General features: G+C 42.9%; 2 protein-coding genes across 2 annotated transcripts in view; one reads left to right on the forward strand and one right to left on the reverse strand.

Moving 5' to 3' along the window:
• LOC143267349 (ribonuclease P protein subunit p29-like) overlaps positions 1-25,089 on the forward strand; it is a 181,795-nt gene extending 156,706 nt beyond the window's left edge. The window contains exon 3 of the transcript XR_013042349.1: positions 25,012-25,089. The gene's annotated coding sequence lies outside the window, so the exon portion shown is untranslated. The remainder of the gene's footprint in view (positions 1-25,011) is intronic.
• Positions 11,009-16,346, reverse strand: LOC143267345 (disks large homolog 5-like). Its single transcript, XM_076544803.1, has 5 exons — positions 16,181-16,346; positions 15,045-15,176; positions 14,211-14,394; positions 12,676-12,791; positions 11,009-11,731 (listed from the first exon to the last, which is right to left on the reverse strand). Exons 1-5 carry the CDS (start codon positions 16,285-16,287, stop codon positions 11,539-11,541), a joined length of 732 nt encoding a protein of 243 aa, XP_076400918.1. The 5' UTR covers positions 16,288-16,346; the 3' UTR covers positions 11,009-11,538.
• Positions 25,090-25,230: the final 141 nt, after the last annotated feature.

Raw genomic sequence — 25,230 nt, forward strand, 5'->3', positions numbered from 1 at the left:
CGTGAAAGTTCCACAATCCTCCAATGGAATGCAGTGTAATACAGTTAAATGAGTGTCTCAGATGGAGACTTTCTAGGGTAAGTGAGGAATGGAAACGAATCCCCATGTCTTAACTTTTGTGGGCCATGACTGGGCACCCCCACCCACATGAAGATCAGAGGACAATTTCTCAGAGGTTTGTTGTCTCATTCAATCATGTGAGTCCCAGGGAAGGAACTAAGACTTTTAAACCATGCAACAAGTACCTTTGATCACTGAGCCAATTGTTCAACTGAACACATAATCCATGGAATTGAATGAGCTTTGTATATATGTGTGTGTGTGTGTGTGTGTGTGTGTGTGTGTGTGTGTGTGTGTGTAAACATATATATATATATATATATATATATATATATATATATATATATATATATATATTGATGTTCTGCATGTATATCTGTTATTGTTATCTTTTCATGAAGAGTAGATTCTTTCTACCCTTGTATGACAACACCAGTTTGGCACCCCACAGGATTATTTCCTGCACACATCAACTCTCTGATTCAGTCTCAGAAGTCAGATCTGGTCCAGGGGAGTTTCACAAGAATAAAGTACTCATCTGGAAGGAACCCTCTCAGTATACAGTGAGATCTGCTGTGTGAAGAGAGCAGCATGAATCATCCCTTCCCCTTCCTAGCCTTGTACAGGCATGCTTTCCATCAGAGATATGGGGCTTTTGTTGCAGGCTTCATTCACTCTGGCTGGTCTGAAGCTTCCTCCCAACACTTACCTGGAGTATCAATAGGGACTCCTACCCACATCTCCAACACCAGAGGGTCTTCTCAGTTCTGCATTTCATCAGATGGCCCTAATCTGCATTGTCAGTCAGGATGAGATGTGAGAGATCTGCTACAACCCTGACAATAAGTGATGCTGGAGCAGGATCCTGAACCCACAAACACCTTGCATGAATGCTGGCATCCTAAGACAATTACCATGCCTACATCATATATTTGTCCCTACTGGATTCCTGAAATTTCTCTTTTTGGTTGTGGCTGTTTCATTCCAACTAATACAGCACAGATGGCTAGAAGGACAAAAGTCAAATGCAGGAGCTGAAGTGTTGGCTGCTTCACTTTGAATAATTGTTTCTCTCCCAAAGAACCAAGAGGGCCACTAAAAAGCCTCTGTAACTCGTTTCAGGTAGATTTTGATGCCATCTTCTGGCTGGTGATAGAATTGCATACAGATAGATTACAGCCATTCAGAAGGCAAACACTGATACACATAAATAAAAGACAGAAATCTTTAAAAACCTGTAGCACTAATGCATCATTAAGGCCAACAGAAGCAAAAAAAAAATAATGTCCCAACTTATCTTTGAATTCATTTTGTCTGTTATTGAGCTATCACTGAAGCTATATTTTAAGGAAATCAGAGACAGATAGCCACAGGTTTTTAATTTGTTTTTATTTAATGTTTTGTTGATTCTCTGTTGGTTTCACATCGTGCATCCCAATCCCAGTCTTCCAACTACCTGTTCCCTTGCATCTGTGCTCTGTCCTTGATACCTCAAAACAACTCTGAGATACCACCTTACCCCTGTCAGAATGGCTAAGAACAAAAACACTGAAGACACTTTATGCTGGAGAGGATGTGGAACTAGGGGAACTCTCCTCCACTGCTGATGAGAATGCAAGCTTGGACAACCACGTTGGAAATCAATATGGCCCTTTCTTAGAAAATTGGGAATCAATCTCCCCCAAGATCCAGCTATACCACCTTTGGGCATATACCCAAGAAATGCTCAATCATACCACAAGAGCATTTGCTCAGCTATGTTCATATCAGCATTGTTTGTAATAGCCAAAACCTGGAAACAACCTAGATGCCCTTCAAATGAAGAATGGATAAATAAATTTTGGTACATATACACAATGGAATACTACTCAGCAGAGAAAAACAATGACATCATGAGGTTTGCAGGCAAATGGATGGATCTAGAAAAAAAAATCATCCTGAGTGAGGTAACCGAGACTAAGAAAGAGAAATATGGTATGTACTCACTCATGGGAGGATACTAGATGTGGAACAAGGATGACTGGACTGCTACTCACACCACCAGGGATGCTACCTGGAAAAGAGGACCCCAAGAAAGATACGGAAATCGCCCAATGATGGAGAAATGGCTGAGATCTACATGAACAACCTGGACATGAGTGGTAGTAATGAAGGGCGAGAGTCGAGGGGAAGAGAGCCTGTGGGAGTGGGAGATCCCAGCTGGATCAAGAATAGAGAGGGAGAACAAGGAATAGGAGATTGGAGACCATGGAAATGAAGACCACATGAGAAAAGTAAGAAATAAAGTGCTAGAGAGGCCCACAGAAATCCACAAAGATACCCCACAATAGACTGCTGGCAATGGTCGTCGAGAGACAGCCTGAACGGACCTGCTCTGGTGATGGGATGGCCAAACACCCTCATTGTCATGCCAGAAAACCCATCCAACGACTGAGGAATCTGGATGCAGAAATCCACGGCTAGGCCCTGGGTGGAGCTGTGGAGTCTAATTTGCGAGAAAGAGGAGGGTATATATGAGCGAGAATTGTTGAAACCAAGGTTGGATAAAGCAGAGGGACAAATAGCCAAATGAATGGAAACACATAAACTATGAACCAAAGGCTGAGGGGCCCCCAACTGGATCAGGCCCTCATATAGGTGACACGGTTGATTTGCTTGATCTGTTTGGGAGGCATGTAGGCAGTGGTACCAGATCCTGGGCTCATTGCATGAGTTAGCTGTTTGAAACCTGGAAAATAAAAGGAATAAAAACAAATTCTCAAAGAATAAGTAAAAATATATTGAAGTATAAGTATTAAATTATTAATGTAAAGAATGTATTATTATGGAGGGATCATTTATTAAGTAACTTTGATAAATAAAAAATGTTAACTCCAATTTGTCTGTCCACTTGTGGATTCACCCATGGTGATTTATTCCAAATGGCATCCACAAAATGGAAAATGGATTTTTTTTGTTTTTATTTTGCAAGACAGGGTTTCTCTGTGTAGTTGGTCGCCTGTTCTGGATCTCACTCTGTAGACGAGGATGGCCTTGAAATCACAGAGATCCACCTGGCTCTGACTCATGAGTGCTGGGATTAAAGGTGAACACCACAATCACATGGCTGGAAAAAGGATTTTTATCAACTACATATCCAATAGAGGGCTAATATCCAAAATATGTAAAGAACTAAAATAAACTGGATATCAGGAAAATGAGTGACACAATTAAAAATGAGTTACAGAACTAAACACAATTTTCAGTTGAGGAAATTGTTGTGTCTGCAAAACACTTGAAAAAATGTTCAGTATCCTTAGTCATCAGGGCAATTCAAATCAAAACTACTCTGAGACTTCATGTTTCATGAGGCAGAACAGATAAAATTAATTTAAAAATTGACATCTAATGTTGGGGAAGATGTGGAGTACAGTAAACACTCATCCATTCCTTGTGGGAAGGCACACTTGTATGGCTTCTATGGAAAGAGGTGTAGCTGTTTCTTGGGAAGGTAGGAATCTATCAAGACCCAGCTATTCCACTCTTGGTGTAAACTTAAAGGATGCTTCACCTACCACAGAGACACTTACTTGCTCAAACATGTTCAATACTGCTCTATTTATAATAGATAGAAACTGGAGACATCCTAGGTGTCCCTCAACACAAGAATGTCAAAAGAAAATGTGGTTCACTTACTGAGATGGGCTTTTACTAAGCAGTTAAAAAGAAAACCATGACATTTGCAGGTAAATGGATGGAGCTAGAAAATGTAACTCTATTTAAAATGAGTGACGATAGATAGCCACAAAGGAGAGTTGGTAAATTTGACTATTGAAGTCTCTTCCGGAAGCGGATGGGTGGACATGGGGAGGGACTGTTAACTGACAGCACGTTTGACCATCCTTCCAGTGTTTTGGTAGAGGAATTCCCATGAGAAGCCCTTACCCCTTACTGCAGAGATCAGGTCCCCAAAACAAGCCTGAATCATCAACTGGATGCTAGAGTTTATGTTCTAAAGAAATTCTGCTTGATGATTTGGGGAAGGCTGCATCCCATTTTCAGAGCTGTAGATGTTGCAATCTGCTGAAGCAGCACCAGGAACATTGTCTAAAGCCAGTGTCCTTGGGGACACACACTGCAGTGCCCTCACTCATCATGGAAGTGTCAGTGGGAGCTCTGCAGTAAGATTTGGCTCTGGAGTGTTATATGCTTCCTGGTGCTGCGGCTTCCAAATCCTGCCTCTTTGACTACCAGTAAATTTGACTACAAATGCCAATAAACCATTTTTGCTTTGAAAACAATTTAAGTCTTCTACTGTTGTGTTAAATGAAGACTCCACAGAAGTCTTCCCTGGCCTCCTGTTTTAAGAGGGAGTTTTGGAATTTTTGTGTTGTTTTTTCATTTGTCTTTCCTTTTCAGGATGCAAAACACGTGGCTTGAGGAACCCCACTCTTTCTGACTGCAGCACTGTGTTTGCTATGTTGGGCCTTTCTTCTTTTTCTTTAAAGAACACCCATTTCTCCCTTCAGGGCCCATTTCCACCACAGTTACTACCGGGCACATTATACTTATTTCAATGTCTAATTTCCTATTGTACAGAATCTGGATTCCCTCCTTCCCAATAACCTCCTCCTCCTTCTCCTCCTTCTCCTCCTCTTCCTCCTTCTCCTTCTCTTTAATCATTCTTGGCTATAAGAAGGCCAATAAAGTCATCATGACCACGGGATCTACAGCTGACTCAGATGTAACTTATGATAATTGTCACTCCTTCATTTCACTCTCTAAGGGGGTCATTTACTCAAGAATACTCGTGAAGAGGCAAATATGACTGTGATTGCTGTTCTTGGTTATCAATATGAATACATAGGATATTAACTAACATCAAAATATATACAGCACATCTATAGGAGATTTCATTTGAGATAGAAGGATCTACTTCTAGTCCCGCTCTTTGAAGTAGGAAGTCACACCTTTAATTCAGACTGTAACCCAGATGTAATATGGACCACTTCTTCTGCTGGAAGCATTTATAATGACATGGAAGAAGGATTATTTACTCTCTCTGTGCTTGCTCTTGTCTAGTGAACACATTCATTTCTTCATTGGCATGAGAACCAACTTCTTTAAGATTACAGCATAGACTTCAGACAGCTAAGATACCCAGCCTTGGGGACTGAGCAACTACTGGATTCCTGGACGTTCCATCAGAACCAGCCATCCTTGTATAGGCTGGACCACAGCCTGGAAGTTATTCTAACAACTCACTTCCTAGATAAAGAGAGTTTCAGTTTATAATTTCTGTTACTCTAGAGAGCGCTGACTAATACACCAGGCATGTATAGAGGACATTCTAGAGCAGTTTGTGTCTCAGCAATGTCACAAATTCCCAATGGCCACCTTCCCTTAACCATTCTTCAGGCAATGCTTTGATGTCAGCCTTCTTGGCTCCTATAACATCTCAGTAATGACAATAAAATAGCAGAAGTCCCACATCTCTCCAGTGGAATGCAGAGTAATACAATTAATGAGTGTCTCAGATGGAGAGATTCTAGGTAAGTGAGGAAAGGAAACAAATCCTCATGTCTCAGCTTTTGTGGGCCATGACTGGGCCATGACTTCCATACCTACAAGAAGAGCAGAGGACAATTTGTCAGAGGTATTTTGTCTCCATCAATTATGTGAGTCCCAGGGAAGGAACTAAGATGTGTAGGCCTGGCAGCAGGTAACTTTGCCCACTGTACCATCTCTCTAGCTGATCACAACATCCATGGAATTAATGAGCTATATATATGTATGTATGTTGGTGTTCTGTGTGTATATATGTTCTTTATTCATGAAGAGTAGATTCTTTCTACCCTTGTTTGACAACACCAATTTAGAACCCCACAGGATAATTTTCTCCACATATTAACTCTCTTATTCAGTCCCAGAAGTCAGAAGAGGTCCAGGGGAGCTTCATAAATATAAAGCACTCATCTGGATGGAAACTTTCCTCAGTATACAGTGAGATCTGATATGGGGAAAGAGCAGCATCAATTATCCCTCTCCCTTACTAGCCTTGCACAGGCATGCTTTACATCACATTCAGGCACATGGCTTTTGATGCAGACTTCATCCACTCTGGCTGGTCTGAAGCTTCCTCCCAACAGTTAGCTGGAGCATCAAGAGGGACTCCTAACCACACCTACACCACCATGAGGGTTTCTCAGTTCTGCAATTCAACAGATGGCCCTAATCTTCATTGTCAGTCAGGATGAGATGTGAGAGATCTGCTACAACCCTGACAATGAGTGATGATGGAGCAGGATCCTGAACCCATGAACACATTGCATGGATGCATGGCTTTCTAAGACAGTTACCATGTCTGCATCATAAATTTGTCCATACCAAACTCCTGAAATTTCGCTTTGGTTTGGGCTGATTCATTCCAACTAATACACCACACATGGCTAGAAGCACAAAAGTCAATTGCAGGGGCTAGAGAGATGGCTCCTTTACTTTTGAGTAAATGTTTCGCTCCCAAAGAACCAACTGGGCAGCTAAAAAGCCTCCTTAACACCAGTTCAGGTACAATTTGATGCCCTCTTCTGGCCTCAGCTGGAATTGCAATCAGATATATTACAGCCCTTCAGCAGACAAAACACCCATACATATGAATAAAAGAAATAAATCTTTAAAAAACTGTTGTTCCAATAATGCATCATTAAGGCCAACAGGAGCAAAAAAAATAATGTCCCAACTTATCTTTGAATTCACTCTGTCTATTATGTGGTTATCACTGAAGCTATATTTCAAGAAAATTAAAGGAAGATAGGTCCAGCTTTTTTAATTTGTTTTTTTAATGTTTTATTGATTCTCTGTTGGTTTCACATCATGCATCCCAATCCCACTCTTCTAACTATCTGTTTCTTGTATCTGTTCCCTGCTCTTGATACCTCCCATCTAAAATAAAACAATTTAAAAGAAAAGTGGAAAACCCAAAACCAAAGCAAACAAACATGAATCTTGCTGAGGAATCTGTAGTGTGGCCCAGTGAGTCACACAGTACATCCTTTCATCTATACATCTTTTCTCGTAAGTGTTCTGGCCTCTGATTTCTACTACACTGTCAATAATCCACCCTCACTGGGACTCCTCTTGGATATAGAATTGATGTCTGTGTCAAAGAGATCCTGTACCTCTGATCTGCAAATCTGGGCCATTACATGTTCTTGCAGTTCATAGATGAAGAGGGTGTTAGGGTGGGATAACTTATAGCCCTGATTATGAACCTGGGTGGTAGCTGGGTTAGAGAACCCACCAGCTTTCCCTCATCTTCACCACTTGAGCAAGCTCTCCTATTCTCCCCCAGACAAATCACCCAATGCAGGAGGTACATTGGACAGAGGCCGATTATCCTGCTCTCATGTGTGGTAATATTGTGTTCCCCAAAATACTGTACCATAATAAACTTATCTGGGGTCAGAGTGCAGAATAGCCACTAGGACCTAGAGTCCAGAAAATGGTGGCATACATACCTTTAATCTTAGCATTCTGGAGGCAGAAAAACATCCTGATGTCTGTGAGTTCTAAGTCACACTGGAAACAGACAGGAATGGTGACACAAGCCTTTAATCCCAGGAAATCATGGCTGGAAGCAGAAAAGTATATAAGGCGAGAGGACGAGGAACTAGATAGAGTCTCTTAAGCGTTTAGGCTTTTGAGCAGCAGTTCAGCTAAGATGTATTTGGATGAGGACACAGAGGATTCCTGTCTGAGGAAACAGGAACAGCTGAGGAACTGGAAAGGTGAGCAGGCTGTGGCTTGCTCTGCTACTCTGATCTTCTAGGATTCACCCCAATCCCTGCATTCAGGTCTGATTTTATTAATGAGATTTGTTAAGATTCATGCTACCCACCTGCCCTCACATCCAAGTCACCCATACTCAGAACACAAGGACCAGCTCTGCTGTTTGGAGAGGCAAGGTGCTGGGTCCAGTCCTCCAATTGTTTCCATAGGTGACTGTCCAACTCTCATGGCCCAGAGGCCACCTCTCCCACCAGCCTCAGATAGCATATCCTCAGGTGGGACAGACATCTTTCCCTCACCATTGCCAACACAGGTCAGAAGAAGGGGAGCAGAGTCAGCTCTTCTGCTCTCACACCATCACAGCCAGCTCACCTACACAACCACTAACAATTTAGGTCTACATGCTACTCTGTCCAGGTGCAGGACCCACTCTCCAAGTGCTGCAGTTGGTGAGGGGCAGATCCAGTTCTCCCTGGTGCTGCAGCCTGTGAGAGGCAGGGTGAATTCTTTGAATCCCTATCCTGTCTTCAGTGGTAACAGGAGCAACTGACACCAACAAAAACTGAAGCTGTGGCAGGGTACAGTTTTTAGACATGGCCATTAGCAGCAGCCTAGACCGGGAGGACACCATAGCCCCTGGTGGTAGCAGAGTCCACTAAGAACTGTATATCCCTGGAAGACACAGCCCTTGTCTAAGATGGTCCTGTATGTCTCTTGGTTGGCAATATAGGCCACAAACACTGGCTGCATTAGCAACATGAACCCAGACATGGTGCTAGGTGGCTTGCTGGGCCTGGATGTCAACATGGCCCTATTTGGCAATGCAGATCACTCAGATCAGCATGGACCCACCAGCAGTACCCAAGTGGATCCATGTGGCAGCCCAGATTCCAGGCATCTGCACTGTCTGTGATGGCATCAGGATCTGGGATAGCAATGCAGACCCTGGTTTCAGCAGAGCCAGAGACCCCGATGTGGTTCACGGCAATGTTCCTGGCACAGAGGTCACTCTGGTCCCGGTTGGCAGCACAGTCCTCTAAAACACACATGTGCCCTGTGGTATCATATCCCTTTCACAGTACCATAGTCACAAGTGGTGGCCCAGACTGAAGACAACTTGTGAGCCTTCAGTGGTAATAGGAGTCATCGATATCAACACAAGATGCCCACAGCTGTGTCAGGTCCATGGACAAGATATGGTTGTTTCTCATTAATAGGGTTCACAGGATCATTTCATGAAATGTGTATACAGAATTATATAGTTGAGGGATAGCAATATATATGTCCACAAGGATGCAGTATGGATCCTTTTTTCATCAAGAATTGGGTATACACTGAATTGGCAACACTATCCACATGTAAAGCCCTGTGTATCCCTGTCTTGGCTGGGAACTCACTATGTAGCCCAAGATGGGCACACAGAGTTCTGGTGTTAAAGGAGGTTCTGGAGTTACAGGATGAAAACTTCGCACATGATATTAAGAGTGAAGAGTTGGAAACTGTCTGTCTAGAACAACTTGACCTCAAGACAGTCCATGATAGATTTCCCATCACATAGGGAGGGCTAAGTAGCTTGCCAAAAACATCGAAATTAAACGGATAGAAAAAGTCTTGCTCACCAACATCTCTACCCTCCATGTTGTAGTACCCCTCACAGAAGCCACATTCTGCTGAATGTCAGGGTTCTCAGTAACTCCTGTCTCAGGTTTTATGTGTCTCAAGCTCATTGTTGATGCTTTCTTTTCTTCAGGAGTACTGAGCCAACAGACCCATGGATCTGATGGGGGCTGGATCACCTGGAGGTCACTTGGTGTTTGTCTCACTAGTGAAATCACAGCTAAAGTGGGTGTCTTCATCTGAGGGGGCCTTAAACCTAAGGCTGAAGAATGTCACCTGATAAAGATGTCTGGGACTTCTTTGGCCTCCTCAGGTTTCCCTTGAGACCTGCCCTCAGAGAAGGAAAGATCATCATATCTAATGCAGCCTAGCTGGCACACAGGCTAGACAAACTTTGAACCCAAAGCAATGCTGACCAGAGAAAGAGGTCTTTTTTATTTTATAATTTAATTTAATTTTACATATCAGCCAGTGATTCCCTTATTCTCCCCCCTCCCGACCTTCCCTCCTCTTCCCCCAGCTGAACACCCCCCATTCCCATTGCCTCCAGGGCAAAGACTCCCTTGAGGACTGAGTTCAAACTGGTAGATTCTGTCCAGGCAGGTCCAGTCCCCTCCTCCCAGACTGAGCCAAGTGTCTCTGTATAAGCCCGAAGTTCCAAACAGCCCGCTCATGCACTGAGAACAGGACCCAGTTTCACTGCCTGGGTGCCTCCCAAACAGATCAAGCTAATCAACTGCCTCACTTATCCAGAGGGCCTGATCCAGTTGGGGGCTCCTCAGCTATTGGTTCATAGTTCATGTGTTTCCATTTGTTTGGCTATTTGTCCCTGTGGTTTTTCCAACCTTGGTCTCAACAACTCTTGCTCATACAATCCCTCCTTTTTCTCGCCAATTGGACTCGTAGAGCTCTACCTGGGGCCTGGCCATGGATTTCTGCATCCTGTTCCCTCAGTCATTGGATGGGGTTTCTAGCATGACAATTAGGGTGTTTGGCCATCCTATCACCAGAGTAGGTCAGTTCGGGCTGTCTCTCGACCATTGCCAGTAGTCTATTGTGGGGGTTTCTTTGTTGATTTCTGGGGACCTCGCTAGCTCTTTGCTTCTTCCTATTCTCATGTGGTCTTCATTTATCATGGTCTTTTATTCCTTGTTCTTTCTCTGTGTTCTTGATCCGGCTGGGATCTCCTGCTCCCCTAAGCTCTCTTTCTCTTGACCCTTGCCCTTCATTAGCCCTAATCACGTCCATGTTGTTCATGTAGATTTCATCCACTTCTCTGTTGTTGGGCGAACCCTGTGTCTTTCTTGGGGTCCTGTTTTCTACATAGCCTGCCTGAAGTTGATAGTATCTAGTCATCTTTGTTTTACATCTAGTATCCTCCTATGAGTGAGTACATACCATGTTTGTCTTTCTGAGTCTGGGTTACCTCACTCAGGATGATTTTTTCTAGATCCATCCATTTGCCTGCAAACTTCATAATGTCAGTGTTTTTCTCTGCTGAGTAGTACTCCATTGTGTATATGACCACATTTAAGGTGTTAAGAGTGAAGAGTAGGCAATCACATTTTTCTTAATAAAGATACAATCATTTTACTCAATAATGGATTAAAGGGTACACAATAAAAACAGTAAATAGTCATATCAAAATACCAAACAACAAGAACCAAAGAAAGTACAAATAAATTCAAAACCTTAAACAATAACAAAGAAAACCAAAAAACCCAAAGCAAACAAAACCCAACAAAAAACAAACAAAAAATTATGCTAAGCAGCTTGCTAAATTAAAAGATTAAAGGGTTAGGTTAATCATGCAACAGACTTTGAGGCACAGTCAAAAGCCTGTGACTGGACTTGAAAACATGGTAGGAAGGCAGTCACAAATGTAAAAGACCATTTCAAAGCAAGTATAGCAATGCCCCATGGGACTTGGAGTGTGTATTCTTCTGAGGAGGCTTCAATCCAAGGGTGGAGAGCGCCATGAGTTCAAGTGGATTGTGGCTTCTTTGGCCTCCTCAGTTCTCTCAAAGCTGTTGTGTGAGAAAGAAAGGCAATCAGTCCCAGAGGCATCCTGGCTGGGCCACAGGCTAGAAAAAATCAGGGCCTATTCACACTGGAAGCCAACGTCAAGAGCCCCCAGTCCCCATGAATGCCATGGTTGCACGGGTTGGAATGCAGTGGTGGCTCACTTGCCTGTGATACTTCCTGCTCCTGCTCCAGCAGCTCTGTTTGCAGGAGGCTCTCATCCGGGGCTGTGACATGTTCCAGGTCATGCTGGAGATTTGGTGACCTAGAGGAGGAAGGCAGTTAGGGAACAGGCCTGGTGGGGACCTGCTGTGTCAGCTGTTGAGCCTGAACCAGCTCTAGTCATCTGGACAGTCCAGCATGACCTCTCAGCTCAGGTCATTCCTTGATATCCCAGGAAAGTAGTGTCAGAGTGCACCTTAGCCTGGATTTAACTCTGTGTTTTAAAATCTGCTAGAAGACAAACTGAGAACTAGACAGTGCTGGACAAGAAATTCCACACATTTCTACAGCTGTCCAGATACAATATTTTGAGAAAAACATAACAGTGTATCAAGGTCTGAGTGACAGTTCAGGGCAGATGTACATGGCCCTGATTAGATACCAGGTTAATGAGCAACCTGGGAAACTGAATGTAGTCCCTCTAGAGAGCCTACAAAATAAAAGCAGTGAAGGTTCTGAGTATTCCTACAGCACAGAGACCTGCCTGAGTTCAACACCTCAACCCCTAAATAATCTTATGTCCAGAAAATTATTTTCTCAGGTGACAGATGCACACTGCAGAGAGCTTATAATCAGCAGGAGTGTGCTACATGCAGATCTAACCAAAAGTAGGAACTTCCCCATAAAGGTGATGTTCTGGAAGGAAAATAAATTAACAAGAGCACACACTGTCCTTCAAAATTAACCCTCCTCCTGCTAGGTTGAAAACTACCATAGGGAGATTTATGGGGAGACATAGGGGACACTGAGAAGATACCAGAGATCTCCGAAGGGAATAAGGGGTACACATTCCTCAGAAACACTAAGGCTCAAACATAGTGTTTCCTGGAGAAGTTCTTGTTAACAGGGCCAGCACAACACCCTGAGGTGGTCTTTTACTGCCTGTGGATGAGAGCCATCCAGATGGGGAGATTCCCAAAAGGGACAGAGATATAGGTACAGGTGACCTCCATGGTTCTAACTACTCCTCCCAGTTTGGGCTCCTACCTCATCTCATAAACACTGAAGTGATGTTGCAGCTTTTCTGCCAAGTCCCTTTGCTGGGTGACCAGCTCCTTCTGATTCAGCAGGCCCTTCAGTCTTTCATCCAGGATTTCTTGCTCCTGTTCATTAGAAGATTGTGTTCTCAGGGGAGAGTTCTCACTCTCACGCACACACATAAAGTCAAGGACACACATAAGTACATTTATGCACCCATACAAGCCCACTGTAATGCACTAACATGTTCAGTTTCACTGACAATTCTAATAGAAGGAGCATTCACCAAGAATACTATTGAGAAGAAGATTAAATTTCTTTGGATGAGAAATGAACACAGTGGCAATTAGAGATAGGCACAGTACTTTCTCAATAAAGTTAGTTGGTCTCCATCATCATTAAAAATATAACGAGTAATTTCAGAGAAAAACACACACATGAATTTACACATTCACAAACACTAGTACTTTTAAGCACCCATATCCCCAACACACACACAAGCATTTGCCCCTACACATACAGGAAATATGGGCACACAAACACCCACTCACCAACAGGGGGTCATATATAGAAACCAAAGGAACACTAATGTCCAAATAATAGTCAGCATTCACACACAGAGAGAAGTTCACCCACACAGATGTACATAAATGTAGCCTCTGAACACACCCGTGTATGTACACATTTACATACACCTGTAAGGATCACACACAGACAAGAGGAATCAAAAGCAAGCAGAAAAAAAGAAGAGGATATCATATTGAGTGAACAGATAAATTTAGATTATGCACATCAGATGTTTCCACAGAGGCCTACAACATATCTATCCATCTTCTGGGAACTAAATCTGCCTAGAGGAGAGCACACAGCTTAGTCAAACTATGTTGAGGTGATTGAAGAAAATGTTCTCTTCAAGCCTTAAACCTGTCACCCCAACCCTCAAGCTGTCAAAGTCCTCCCACATCGATGGTCATTCAGTCAGCTCCAGACTGGAAACTCCAGGATGGGAGAACTGCCCCGCACCACTCACAGAAAACAGGGCTAACAAGCTGAAACTCAGCATCTGAGAGTGTGACCCAAGAATTAAGCTAAAGAAAGAGAACAAAATGGAATGCAGGAAGAAAGGACAAGCCCACTTGCCACCCCAAAAGTTGACAATGAAAAACATTCACTTGGCATTGTCTAGGGCTCCCGTCCTTGCAAACTGCTTCCTACTTATGATCTCAGAGGACCCCAGAATGCAAATGAGCCACAGGCCACTGACCTAATCAATGAGAGCTCTGTGATATTCTACAAGTAGCTCCCTGCATGAGAGATTCTAATATAATGACATGTAGGTGTGTGGTATCTCACAGACCCATCTCTCTGAATGTACTGCAATTTCAGCAGACCAGGAGGGTTTGCTTTCCAATCAGCTAGTATCTACAGGAAGACTTGTGAATGATCACAGAAATGGATTCTGGATGGGTGGGTGGGTGCTTACATGGGTGTTTTTATTTTATGGTTGGACAGTTGGGAAGTCTGCCTCTACTGCCTCAGCCTACCTGCTGCTGCTCAGCACAGGGGTCACACATCTTCTCATGGGCCTCCTTTAAGAGCTTCATCAACTTCTCACAGGTCTCATATTCTTCACTCTGCTCCTTCCACAACAGCATGTTCTGATGTCTCAACAGATGGACCTTGTTCCTTAGCTGATTACACTCTGGTAGGATCTGGCCATTGAGGTAACTAAACAATCACCAAAATATCGTGAGCCACAGTGAGCCTCCATTTACCATCCTACCTCAAAGTACCACCAACCATGAAAAGTCGGAGGTCAACAGAACAAGAATGGAGCTCTCAGTAGACCAGCCAGCATCACTCAAATGCAGGCTAAATCCAGAGAATAGCCAAATTGCAGACAAATACAAAGTACTTCTGAAAATCCAGGTACCAAAAGGAATCTTGTCCCTCTGAGAACAGGGTGCAGTCCACACCTGTGCTTAACTGTTCCTGATATTGGGAAAGCATCAGCAGGTAGAGGCAAAACACACTCTGAATGAGGGCAGAAGTTCTAACAGGAATAACTTCTCTCTACAGATCCCAGGCAAATCAGATCTGTGAAGCCCCTGCCAGCACCCAGAGAACCTGGGCTTCAAGAAATCCCTTCATGGTACAAACCATTATTCTGTCTTAGGTCTCCTGAGTTGGGCAGGACAAAAATAGGATGGCCTCAGTGTTTGTTCACACTTAGCAAAATTGAGTCCAAGAGGCAAAAACTGAAGGGCCACAAGGCAGGCTATTGGCTCAGAGGCACACAGGCTAGAACCAGAGCCCTCACTTTGAGTCAAGGACAAAGAAGTGCAGAATCAGTCCCTCCCAAGCTATTGGCCACTTACCTAAAGTATTCAGTCTCCTCCATCAGCCCCTTGCACTTGTCCAAGGCTTCACTCATCTCCAATGGTATTTTCCGGAGAGCCAACATCACCTGCTTGTGTTCCATTTCAAGCATCTCTGTTTCAAAGTTCAGCCTGTGGTAGGGCATGGGCCCAGGAAAAGTGAACGCCATGAACACAGGCAACAAGGATCACATAAATAAGGCTGTGTCATGGACTACTCCAGCACAGTAGATGCCACAGCCTGGTATTTAAACACTGGGACTTCCTGGTGCTTATTAAACATTCTGGAAACACAAGAAACCTATGGTAACATTTCTCCTATTTCTGGAACAGAGATTCTCATTCCTGGGTGCCAATAGCTACACAGAGACCCAGAGCAAACAATTAGTATTTCCCTTAGGAACCCCAATTTCAGGATGGTTTTATAAACTGCACGTGATTCTTATGTTCTAAAAAGGTGAGCAGAGTGACCAGGAGGTTTGATGCTCAAAGTGAGGTTCCCTTGCTTCACCAGTGCCACCACCTGGACCCATGTTAAATCCTCAGACCCTTTCACAGCCCCAATGCTCTAAGGATTGTGCAACACACACACACACACACACACACACACACACACACACACACACACACACACACACACCTTATGAAATCAGGATGCCCAAGATGTTGAAATGTGGCATTGCCACAGAGTATAAGAAGACCAGAGGGGAGCTTCCGGCCACACACTTAGTTGAATGAATAAACCAGGGCCCTCCAGCTGCTTTCATGAGCTTTCATACACAATCATCTGCTGGTCAAGTACAAAGACTCTCCACAAACACACAGCACCTAGCATCTCCCACAAGCTAACACCTGTCAAGGTCTCTTGAAGTACATGTTGAGGGTTCACTCACTACCATCTGTATCCCAAGAGTGCAACTGAGGCCACACATTCTGCTTTTCATTTGGAGGAAGCAGAACAGCCTGTGTCCCTATCTCTTTCCTCCCCGGGTTCCAAGTCTACATCTCAAAGGAACTCATGAAAACTAGTTTAGGCAGCAGGACACCCTGGAATTTCAGCCTCCTGTTCCTCAGGAAACCTGGGATTGATACTGTGGTTTCAAGAAGGTCAGCAGAGAACTGCACATAATGACTACCTGTTGTTCAAATCCTTGCAAGTATAATTGGCTAGGATACCACGAAGTTCATTTCTCTCACATTCCATGTCATGTAATCGAATGGTGAGTTTTTCGATTTTTTTCATGTCTTGCTCCTGCTCCTGCTCAGGAAAGGTTGAGAGTTGGGATGGTGCCTCTCCAGTAGTCCCTGCAGGTAGATAAAGACAAATTAACTTGTATTCTTGAATGTCAAGGGTCAGGAGAGACCATGCTGAGTCCCAAGAAGAAGCCTAAGGGAATGAATGTTAGGGACACAGTGAACCTTCCAAACAGCAGGAAAGCTATGCTCAAACTCTGCCCACTGAGCTCTGTCTCTGTCCTCAACCACTGTGGATAATTATGTGCCTCTCTCCCTAATGCAGTACCCTGGCCCTGGAAGGCATAAACAAGTCCAGCCAAGTAGAATTTGAAGACAGTGTCAGCTACCATCTGATGTGATGCAAGCAAGGCCTGTTGTCCCTAGAGATTAGCAGCACCAAGCCCTGATCACATGTGTCCAGAACCAAAACATCTACAGATGTGTTGTGTGGACAAGGTGGTTTCCCTCCCTTTCTATTGGCATCAGATTTCCATGGAAACTGAAGTAATCCACTAGGATGAAGTGCAGCAATGCCCTACCCAGAGTGGGACAGCTCAGTGGTCCATTTTTTTCTCCCAATCCTCTTTATCAGTCAGAAGGAATTGAAGGAATTCCCAGAAAAAGCAGCTGCAAACTGGACAAATCATGGCTCTCCTAAACTAACCTTTAGAAACTCTTGAATCTGGGTCTGCTCTTTAGAAAACCAGACATGCTGGACTGGCCCATTACTACCCAGAATCTCCCAGCTGCTGAGCTACAATACTAGAAATATCAGCTCAAGTTCATCTCCTCCACGAAACGTCTTGTCCCCTGCTCTGGACTCACTGTGCCTTTCCCAGAAACATTTATTTCTCAAGGTTTTACACTGAGAATAAAGGCCAGCTTCCTTCTGCCTCTCTCTGGTCTCTCCATGTTCTCCATTCCCTCTCCCAAGCAGCCTGCTCAGTCTTGCCAACATGTCCATGGGAACTGAAGGAATAACCCACAGTCATTGGTGTTGCCACAACACTGGTGACATCACAGAGAACACCAAGCACTCTTCATGATAGAATAGAATCTCCATGGAAGGGATGATTAGGGTCACCCCCCGGCAGTCCTCATTTTCCACTAACTAGCTCTTCTGCAGTTCATCAAAAGCCATGTTGCCCTTCCCAGCAGCCTTCCCAGAAACAAAAGGGAAGAACTTCAGCACCTCCTCCTTACAAAGCCAGATATCTCTTTCTGTTTCATTAGAATATTTTCGCTACTTCATGTATGGGAAGTTGAAGACTCACTTCAAAATACATCTCAGGCAATGACTGGGCCCTTCTTGATATCTGTAATCAATAACATGAGAAAAAATGTTGCTAGGGAATTAAGTCAGAATGGTGAGAAGGAAAGGTTGATCCTCTGATGTCAACAAGAACATTGTGCACCATTCACAAGGCTTTTTACAATATATGGATATGGTAGGAGATTGTGGGTGTCCTGTCAGAACAAAGAAATGTCCCTTAGTTAATGAGAAATATTTCCCTGAATCAGCACAATAAATTCAAGCCAACACAATATTAGCAAATGTGTAATCAGTTAGTGACATGTCAGGGTGGATAGTAAGAACTGGAACTCTCCAGGTGATCCCTGAGACACAAGAGCAAACACTCCTAGGAAGAGTGATGGTCCATTCCTGCACTCAAGTGTCAGGAAAGATGAATGGCTAGTGAGAGGCCAGACACAGATATGAAAGGACAAATGTGTCACAGTCATGGAGACAATATGTAGTGTGTCACTGTTATGTTGCTTCACCTAGTGCTACACAGAGACTAATTTCCTGATCTGGAGCCATCTGTGAAGAAAAAGGAAGGGGGCACAACCAGCTTAAAGAATACTCATGGGAGCATGAGAAGGGCAGGCAAAGGACAGAGGAGACATATGAGGGGTCCTTTACTCTGGACTTTTCCAGAGCCGCACATCACACTTGTCAATTTCCTGGCTGCACTGAAATGAGCTAGCACCATGTTCAGCCTGGATGGCAAATTATCAGAAGACTGGACTATGTCTCTGGAAGGTACTTGGTGGACCCAAGAATACAGGAGTGATGTGAGGTAAACTATGTCCATTCAGATGTTATATTACCCTGACAACCAAGTTAGACAAAGTTAAGTATCTCATTAATTTACTAGTCCAGAAGTCAAAGCACAGTACTTCCCTAGGCATTACCTCATCTCAGTCAAACCTGACCCACTGAAGGATGCTCAGGAAGTAACTGACAGATGAGTCTTTGTCCTAGCCATTCCGCAAAGACAAGACTTGAGTCTCCCCCTCTGTGGATGTCAGTTCTCCAATCTCTCTATAGGGAGGTGGATGTCTCAGAAGTCAGCAGGGTTCCTCTCTCTCCCTAGACAATGTGACCCAGGGGACATCCTTTTAAAGCTTATTCACAGCTACAGAGAATGCTCTGTAGCTTCGAAGCCCTCAGCCAAGTGCTTTGAAAAACCAGGAGAAAATTGCTACTGTCACACTCAGGTAGTGTATGGATGCCCACCTCACTTGCTCTTTGCTTCAGACTCTCATGTTAATGGGGAAGCCATGCAGGGGCACAACATGGTCATCAGATTCACAAAGCCATCCTCACTGACAGTCCAAGACTCTCAGAGCTGGCACGAAGGGGACAGTCTCACTCCAGGTTCACTGAATCTAACAGCTCTCAGGCTGAACTACAGAACTGTGTGCCATCAGCAGTTGGTAACTAAGAAACCACAGGGATCATTTGAAGACAGCAGCACTTGGTGGATCCTGCCCTGCTAGTGGCTGTGATGTAAAGTATGAGAACTTCAGGCTTTGCCAGGTCACCCTCCTTCCCCTATTATTACTGGCACACAACTAAAGGACTCCAGTGTGTGGGGGAGGGAACACAGTTATGGTACAGAAATCTCATTACTTTCTCTGTGCCTCCTCCCCAATCAGAGTGAAAGCAGATGGTACACAGCAAAGCAGGTAAAGCCTTGTCAATTCCTGAATCTGCCAAACTAACCATCATGGATCCTAGATCTGGGTCTGCTCCTTAGGAACACAGAGCAAGATAGGCCTATTCCTTTCCACAAGTTCCCAGTTCTTGAGCCCTAGCAATGGAAGGCTCAACACCATCACATCCAGATAGCTGCCCAGCCCTTCCTGAACTCACTGTGTCTTCCCCAGGTCCAGAGATTTCTCCATGTTTTCCAATGAGACCTAGGGCCTGCTTCTTTCTTTCTCAATCTGGTCTCTCCATGCTGTGTATTCTCTCTCTCAACTAGATGCCTCAGTCTTGACCACATCTCTGTAGGTGAACCATACAGCACTGAACTAATGTCCTAATCTCAGTGGTGTTGCTACAACACTAGTGACATCACAGGGGATTCCAAGAGCTCTCCAGGATAGAGTAGAATTCCAGAGAAGAGACTGCTGATGTCATGGGGCACAGCCTTTGCTTCCTTGCTAATTCTTCATGATCTGACCAGAAGCTGATGTTTCTTTCCAGGAATCTCTGCTGTGACACAGGGGAAGCCATTCAGCTCCTCCTCCTTCCAAAGCTTTAGATTTCTTTCTGCTTCATTACCATCTTTTCACTACTTCACCCATGAGGAGTTGAAAGCTCATTTATAAACACTGACAATAGTTGGCCCTTCCCATCCTATGGGGAGGCTGCTCATTACCCCATATTTCCCCAGAATACTCTTCAGTAGGAGCATTATAAATATTACTTAGAAGTTTAGAGGTGGGAGAAACAGATAGAAAATACATCTGGTGCTCAACTTGTCAAGAATCCATTAAAAACCACTTGGGGCCGGCTCCCTAGTCTGAGCGGCCGGCTCCCTAACCCCGGCCCAGTTCTGCTTGGTTTCAGGCCGTACTAACTGTGAGCTGCTTGCTTAAAGCTGGTGCTAGAAACAACTCAGGCCTGTCCTGCTGAACAGGGCCCCTGCCTGTAAAGCCAATGCACATGGTGGGAGCTTAAGGAAGCCAGAGTCAAGCTTTGACTCGGGGCAAGAGGGAACACGTGGCTGGATTTAAGCTTTAGGCCACTATGCTTCATGCGCTCTCTCTCTCTCTCTCTCTCTCTCTCTCTCTCTCTCTCTCTCTCTCTCTCTCTCTCTCTCTCCTCTCTCTCTCCCTCTCCCTCTCTCTCTTCCTCTCTCTCTCTCTCTCTCTCTCTCTCTCTCTCTTTCTCTCTCTCTGGATTGACACCTAGGACACTAGGTGGCTGTTTTGAAATTTGCTCAGATTACTACTGTTCTACACAGATTTGGTAAGTCACAACATATCAGATATTTTTATTTATTTATTTATTTATTTATTTTTGGTATTTTGAGACAGGGTTTCTCTGTGTAGCTTTGCGCCTTTCCTGGAACTCACTTGGTAGTCCAGGCTGGCCTTGAGCTCACAGAGATCCACCTGGCTCTGCCTCCCAAGTGCTGGGATTAAAGGCATGCACCACCACTGCCTGGCTCAGATATTTTAAAGGAAACTATTTAAAAGAAAAATTTTTTCCACATTAAAAAAAAAATACGTTCTATGTGTACATTGGGAGAAAATTGGGTTTTGTTTGAAATTTTAGGCAGTCTGACAGTGGAACAACTATATGAGAAGATTAGTATTGTTATGCAGTTTATCAATATGCTTATCCTCATTTTGTTATTTAAAAAGATAGTCGATTTAAGTGCAAGGGTGACAGCTTTAGAAAAACTTGTTAAACCTGTAAAAATTCAGACAGAATAAATTAACAGTGAAGTTGTTTCAAGTTTAGATCATAAAGTTACAGAAAGAATGCCTGTTTTCACACAGTCACCCTTAATTTATCCTGTAACCTTACAGCAGTTGCCTGATTAAATGACTACACAAAATATTTGGGCTCCAATTGAAATGCTGGATTTAAAGAGGTTTAAGGAGGCAATAGTATCTTATGGCATGCATTCCCCATATGTAAAGCAAATGTTAAACTCTTGGTCAACATATAATAAGATTGTACCACAGGACTGGCGGGAGCTGGCACAAGCTGTTCTTGAACCAGGCCAGAGGCTTCAATTTCTAACTTGGTTCAAGGATGAAGATAAAAACATAGAAAAACAATGGAGGGATAAAGGAATACATGTTTGCCAGGATCAGCTTATTGGAGGAGGCCAATATGCTTCAGTACAAGCACAATGTTTATATGATGTTTAAACCCTAATTTTATGTCGAACAGCAGCCTTGTGTCCCTTGCATGGGACAGAGTTGAGGAATCAGGAAAAAAAACTGAGTCAGTTACAAAGGTTATGCAAGGCCCAAAAAAATCTTTCACAGATTTTTTTACAAAGACTGGCTTCAACAGTAAAGAGAATGGTCTCAGATTCAGAAGCTAGTAAGATAATAATTGAATCTTTGGCCTTTGAGAATGCAAATACAGCATGCAAAAGAATAATCAGGCCGTTAAAGGCAAGATCTGCACCTTTAGACAATTGGATTTGAGACACAGTTAATGTTGAGGCTCATGAGCATGATGATATGAGGGTAGGAGAAGCAATTTCAAAAGATTTGAGGAATGTTAGATGTTTTGGATATGGAAAGCAAGGACATTTGAAGAGGGACTGTAAACAGGTCATTCCTAGAAACAATGTTTCTTCAAGGAACAATGGCAACAAAATGCCCCTTCCTTCTGGAGTAAGCAGAAGGTGTGGTAAGGGAAAACACTGGACCAACAAATGTAGATCAACAAAGGACAGACAGGGTAATTTTTTGCCTCAGTCTTCAGGAATCTCCCAGAGGGGCCTCATGCAGGCCCCCATAGCAAATCCAGTTCAAACCTTTCCTGCAGTCATAGAGGAAACCCCTGCTCAGAGCAATTAAATAACCAAATGCCTATTGGAATAAATCATGCTGGTCAGGATGAAGAAACAGAGAAAATAGAAAATTCAGGAGAAAATATAAAGAAAATTTTTTGGCAAACTTCTATTAATGAACAAAGACCAAAATTAACGATAAAAATAAATGGTGTTTTGTTGTCTGGTCTGGTAGACACAGGTGCGGACGTTACCATAATTGCACCAGAATTTTGGCATTCAACTTGGCCTCTTCAGGAGGTAAATGTTCAACTGCTAGGAACTGGGACATTATCTCAGGTGAAACAGAGTACAAGATGGCTGGAATGTATAGGTCCAGAAGGACAGAGAAGAAAATTAAAACCATATGTGGCTAACATAGCTATGAACCTGTGGGGTTGAGACTTGTTGCAGCAATGGAATACTCAGATTAACATCCCTCCAATCTCAGAAACAAATCATAAACTAGCACATGTTTCTGAGAGAAATATTAGAAGGCATTATTTTGAGTGGTCACCAGCCATCCATATTATATAAGAACAGGGCACAACAACTGATGATCTTCCAAAGACACCAACAGCTCTACCTTTAAAATGGTTAACAGACAAGCCTGTATGGGTCCAGCAATGGCCTTTAACAACAGAGAAACTCCAGGGTTTAGAAGAGCTGGTAGAAGAACAGTTAAATGCTCAGCATATTGAAGAATCAACCAGCCCTTGGAATTCTCCTGTATTTGTTATTAAAAAATCTGGTAAATGGAGAATGGTAACAGACCTTAGAGCAATTAACAAAGTAATTCAGCCAATGGACTCTCTACAATCTGGAATGCCTATGCCTACTCTGTTACCAAAATGATGGCCTCTCATAGTTATTGATTTAAAAGACTCTTTCTTTTCAATACCCTTACAAGAAAAATACATAGAAAGATTTGCTTTCACAGTGCCTACTTATAATAATTCTCAACTGGTTAAAAGATTTCAATGGAGGGTGCTCCCACAGGGAATGTTTAATAGCCCAACTCTATAACAATATTTTGTACAACAGCCATTGGAAGTGATATATAAAAAATTTCCTAACAGAAAATTAGGAATCAAACTACCTCAAGACCCAGCCATCCCACTCTTGGGTATATACCCAAGGAATGCTGATTCATACCATAAAGATACATGCTCAGCTATGTTCATAGCAGCACTATTTGTAATAGCCAGAACCTGGAAACAACCCAGATGCCCATCATCAGAAGAATGGATGGAAAGAATGTGGTACATATGCACAATGGAGTACTACTCAGCATTGAAAAACAATGAAAACATGAAATTTGCAGGCAAATGGATGGAACTAGAAAAAATCATCCTGAGTGAGGTAACCCAAACCCAGAAAGACAGTAATGGTATGTACTCACTCATAGGTATATTCCAGATATAAAATAAAGAACAATCAGACCACAACCCATAGAACCATAGAGGATATATATATATATATATATATATATATATATATATATATATATATATATATATATATATATATATATATATATATCATGGAGGTCCCTAGGACGACTGTGGCTTATAATAAATTTTGGTTCTACTCAATTATTGAAAAAAAAATAGCCAAATGAATGGAAACACATGAACTATGAACCAAAGGCTGAGAGGCCCCCAGCTGGATCAGGCCCTCTGAATAGGTGAGACAGTTGATTGGCTTGATCAGTTTGGGAGGCAACTAGGCAGTGGGACCAAGTCCTGTGCTCATTGCATGAGTTGGCTGTTTGATACCTGGAGCTTATGCAGGGACACTTGGCTCAGTCTGGGAGGAGGTGACTGGACCTGCCTGGACTGAGTCTACCAGGTTGATTGCAATCCTCGGGGGAGGATTTGCCCTGGAGGAGGTGGGAATGGGGGTAGAATGGGGGTAAGGGGAGGGGATGGGAGGGGGGAGAATAGGGGAACCCATGGCTGATATGTAGAACTGAATGGTATTGTAATATATATATATATAACATATATATATATAATGATTTTTCCATAACCTGGCAACAAGACAAAGAAATAGTAAAGAAATGTCCTACTTGTTCCTTCTGAAATCAAACGCCATTACCAGCAGGATGTAATCCAAAGGGTACTCAGAGGAATGAAATCTGGCAGATGGACGTGTTCCACTTGGCAGAATTTGAAAAATTGAAATATGCACACCACACCATCGATACTTATTCAGGATTTCAATGGGCAACTGCTTTGTGTTCTGAAAAAGTTGATTCTGTAATCACTCATTTGCTAGAAGTTATGGCCATAATGGGTATACCTGCACAAATCAAAACTGACAATGCTCCATCATATGTCTCTGTTAAAATGAAACAGTGTTTTGCTTATTACAATATAAAGCATATTACAGGTATACCACATAATCCTACAGGTCAAGAAGTTATAGAAAGATCAAACAGAACTCTAAAGGATATGCTAAATAAACAGAAAGGGGTAACAAAAAACCCCAGAAATAGACTGCATAATGCTCTATTAACTTTGAATTTTCTGAATGCCAATGAGAAAGGAACAACAGCTGCAGAGAGACATTGGATAATAGAAAAAACTACAGAATTAAATCAGCCTACATACTGTAAGGATGTGCTGACCTCAGAATGGAAACCAGGGTATGTATTACATTGGGGACGAGGTTTTGCTTTTGTTTCTACAGGAGAAGATAAGCTGTGGGTACCATCAAAATTGATAAAAGTTTGATTTCAACAAGAGAAACCCCTTAATTAAAGGAGGTGATAGTTCATCAACCAGCATGAACATCCAATATAAACTAAATTGTACCAGTAACACATGCCTTTTCATTTAATCAGATATTAACTTGCCAAAAAGGAACATCCCCAAAATTACTCTTGGAGAAAGGTTTTTGTTTTTGTCTTTTAGGAGAATGAAGGTTAAGGAATCTGAAGAACACAAGACAAATGAGACAACTGGAGAAAAGGAACAAATCATCTATCCTAGGAAACACAGTGAAACGGCGTATGGGTATATATTATCTACAAAATTTTATGTCTTCCTTAATGTTTGTTTCTGCTTTTCTCCAAAGATTTAACACTATTGGTCTTCTAATAGTCCCAGTTCAATTAAAATTTAAAGCTGACT

Source organism: Peromyscus maniculatus, chromosome 9 (assembly GCF_049852395.1).
Source record: "Peromyscus maniculatus bairdii isolate BWxNUB_F1_BW_parent chromosome 9, HU_Pman_BW_mat_3.1, whole genome shotgun sequence".
In the NCBI taxonomy this organism is placed as follows: domain Eukaryota; kingdom Metazoa; phylum Chordata; class Mammalia; order Rodentia; family Cricetidae; genus Peromyscus; species Peromyscus maniculatus.

What these genes read in the sequence shown, in the direction of transcription:
- LOC143267345 (XM_076544803.1), bottom strand. Translation starts at nt 16,287, where the DNA reads ATGAAAAAAATCGAAAAACTCACCATTCGATTACATGACATGGAATGT. An exon ending in CCTGTGCTGAGCAGCAGCAG is followed by an intron (nt 12,792 to 14,210) that starts GTAGGCTGAGGC and finishes TCTAATGAACAG; the next exon opens with GAGCAAGAAATCCTGGATGA. An exon ending in TTCAGTGTTTATGAGATGAG is followed by an intron (nt 11,732 to 12,675) that starts GTAGGAGCCCAA and finishes TTCCTCCTCTAG; the next exon opens with GTCACCAAATCTCCAGCATG.